Below are 2,846 nucleotides of genomic sequence, written 5' to 3'. Positions count from 1 at the left end.
TTCAATGGACAATGGTCACATTACGTGTACCTTTTACGATCAAATGAGGACACGCGGCACTGAATAGGTGTCGCGTGTTCTGCGTCAGACAGCGATCTGTAGACCAATAAGCGTGCACAACAGTCATTATGTAAGCAGCTATCTTCCAGATTGTGGAGGCCGTCGTTGTTGTGGGGCGAAAGCCATCTCCGCCTCTTCCGGCACTGGACTCGTCATAGTCTTGTGCTGCCGCCCTCCCTCCAACTTTGCCACATCAACTTGTCTCTTTCAATGTTTATACTGTTAAGGCATCTTTCCATCGTGAATCACGCCCTCATTTACCAGCGCGAAAGATAACCACCTATTTAAGCCAGCATCATGTTGCTCAGGCCACTTGCGCTTGCGGCTATCGCGGCGGCGTTTATCATTGTTCCAGAGATGTCTGAGAACGATGAAAATATATTCAAGGCGCTTCCAATCCAGAGTCACGGCAGCGCATTCCCCTTTGGTACCCCGAAGTCGGCATTTGACCAAAGCATATCAGTTCCTTGTCGCGGTTGCAGGGGTAGACACACTCAGCTACGCCTAGACTTTACGATCGAGGATGAAAAGAAACTATTGCTCAACGGGTTCGAGCTATACCCGGAAACCGACCCTTGGGGCGCCGACTTACAGGCTACCGTTGTCAACGGCCACAGGAGGCCAAGGAGCAAGAAGCTTGGCTACAGCCTCGCTGTATACCCCAAGGCAATCGCAGAAGAGGATAAAATGGAGTTAATCGAAGTCGACCTGAAAATCATCGAAGTTGGCACTCGATTTGTCGACGGTGTACCCACTGTCAAGGTTGAGCTCATCAAGACTCCAGGTGGAAACCTCGCCATGTCCACTGTGGCCTTCGATCACCCAGTCGAATCACCGTGCGACACTATCTGGTGCCGCGCAAAGGAACTGGCAGACAAGCTGTGGGTACAGGCACACCGAATCAAGAACTGTGGCAAGGCAGCTGTTCCAGAGCCGGGCTCTGAGGCTGAACCTATGCCGCCGTCGTATTCCGACTTGCATGATGCGGGGGATATCAAGGTAACGGAGCCTACCATTACCTCCAAGAAGGAATGGCGTCATCTTATGAAGAGCGTCCTTGGACATATCATTATGCCCATTTTTATGGGAGTCACGGCCGGGGTCGCTATCGCGTTGTACGTATTGACTCGTCTGCTTCCGTTACAGTCGCATACTAACTTAGCAAGTCTCGCGCTTTGCATTCAAAGCATAGCTGGGCGCTTTATCAGTTTTGTCCGCGGCAAGCGTCGTAGCGACAGGCGCGACGAATCTCACAAAGCGACGTACAATGAGCAGGCCACCTCGGAGGAAAAGGTACAGCTGATGGCATAGTTTGACTCAATCCCCTGTGCATGTCTCAGATGCAGTGATCCTCAAAGTTACAGATCTATGTCTCACCCCTCTGAGGCCGCTTGGTTGCCAACATGCCACTGGTCATTTTTTGTTTAAGTAATTAAAATGTTTACTGGTGCAGCATGCAGGACATGGCATTCGCATATGTCTTTACGATTATCACAGTATGAACTGGAACTGCTCGGGGCTACTAGTGTCAACTTACCTGGTGTACTCATTTTATCGAGTTGTAATTCTATATGTATGATGACAGGTTACTTTGAAAATGTCGATCCCTGCGAAACGGTGCATTTGACGACGTCGTATGTAACTAGTAGGGACTCTTCTTTAAATGTACCCCGCACCGGCATCCACAGATGAGCCGAATCGAACCTATTTGCATCGATCGCCAAATAGTTAAGCGCAGCTCTAACTATTCCACGGCATGAAAATACGACAAGACCACTCCGTTCAAACCACGGGTAGGTTGGATCACGACAGCATCTCCGTGAGTGGCTCTCTGTATCCATTGTCACCATTTGCGTGGTCTACCGGCGACGCTACCCTACAGGCGGAGCCTGCACAGAAGAGTTCAAAGAATTTGGGCTCGGCCGCGTAAAGGTGTGGCATCATGCCTGTTACGTTCGAAAGCTGGGCTTGTCAAGAAATCGGTTACGCTGGGTGTACAGTACTGACAGGCTTCGTGAACAGACGCGACAATGTCCGAACCAAGCTGCACGAGGCGTTTTGGCCAAGTCATTCGTCTACGTAAAGACTGCGTAGAGCAGTACAAGGCTTGCCACGCCAATGCATGGCCAGAAGTACTGAAGCAGATCAAAGACAGCAACATCAAAGAATGTAAGTCGCAAAAGGGATCGCGACGTCTAGGGCCGGTACAACCGTAGTTGCGGCGGAGTCGCCTTCAGCCTGCCACGGCTACGTTCGACATGAACAATTTCCAGGCTAACATGCGCGAATTGCCTTGTATGACAGACTCCATCTGGCATGATGATAAGAATGGACTATTATTTGCTTCCATGAAGTACGTGGGCAGCGACTTTGAGGGTGACATGCGTCGCATGGCAGAGAATCCAACGGTTCGAGAATGGTGGAAGATGACGGACAGTTACCAGGAGAGTCTGGTGGACGGCGCCGTGAGCTCGGAGTCTGGTGAATGGTGGAAGACGCTCGAGGAGGTGTTTTACTTGGCATGATGAGGAGGGAAATATGTTTGGCAGGGGTTCTACAATGAACGGGACTAGAAGTCTTGGTGAGCCTCTTGGAGCTGCCTCTTGTAGCGGAAGCAAAAAAAAAAGAAACAAAAGTGCCAAGAGATTTTCCTCCGCGTTGTGCAGTCCGAATATAGATGATCATTTACGGAGCCGAGATGTACTCGTCGGGGCTGCCGAAAGTCGACCGAAGCGCTGTTGATAGCTGGTGAATGCTGGCGGAGACGAAAAATCACACTATTAGCA

General features: G+C 50.5%; 2 protein-coding genes across 2 annotated transcripts; both read left to right on the top strand.

Annotated features, from left to right (window-relative positions):
* Nucleotides 1-357: 357 nt before the first annotated feature.
* On the top strand, nt 358-1,371 carry CCM_03376 (uncharacterized protein; the record flags this gene model as incomplete). Its single annotated transcript, XM_006668527.1, has 2 exons — nt 358-1,175; nt 1,227-1,371. 2 exons carry the CDS (start codon nt 358-360, stop codon nt 1,369-1,371), a joined length of 963 nt encoding a protein of 320 aa, XP_006668590.1.
* A 719-nt stretch (nt 1,372-2,090) lies between these two features.
* Nucleotides 2,091-2,585, top strand: CCM_03375 (DUF718 domain protein; the record flags this gene model as incomplete). Its single annotated transcript, XM_006668526.1, has 2 exons — nt 2,091-2,229; nt 2,365-2,585. The coding sequence occupies 2 exons, from the start codon at nt 2,091-2,093 to the stop codon at nt 2,583-2,585; spliced, it is 360 nt and encodes a 119-aa protein (XP_006668589.1).
* Nucleotides 2,586-2,846: the final 261 nt, after the last annotated feature.

Source organism: Cordyceps militaris (genome assembly GCF_000225605.1).
Source record: "Cordyceps militaris CM01 unplaced genomic scaffold CCM_S00002, whole genome shotgun sequence".
Lineage (NCBI taxonomy): Eukaryota > Fungi > Ascomycota > Sordariomycetes > Hypocreales > Cordycipitaceae > Cordyceps > Cordyceps militaris.
This window is presented reverse-complemented; position numbering and strand designations above follow the sequence as displayed.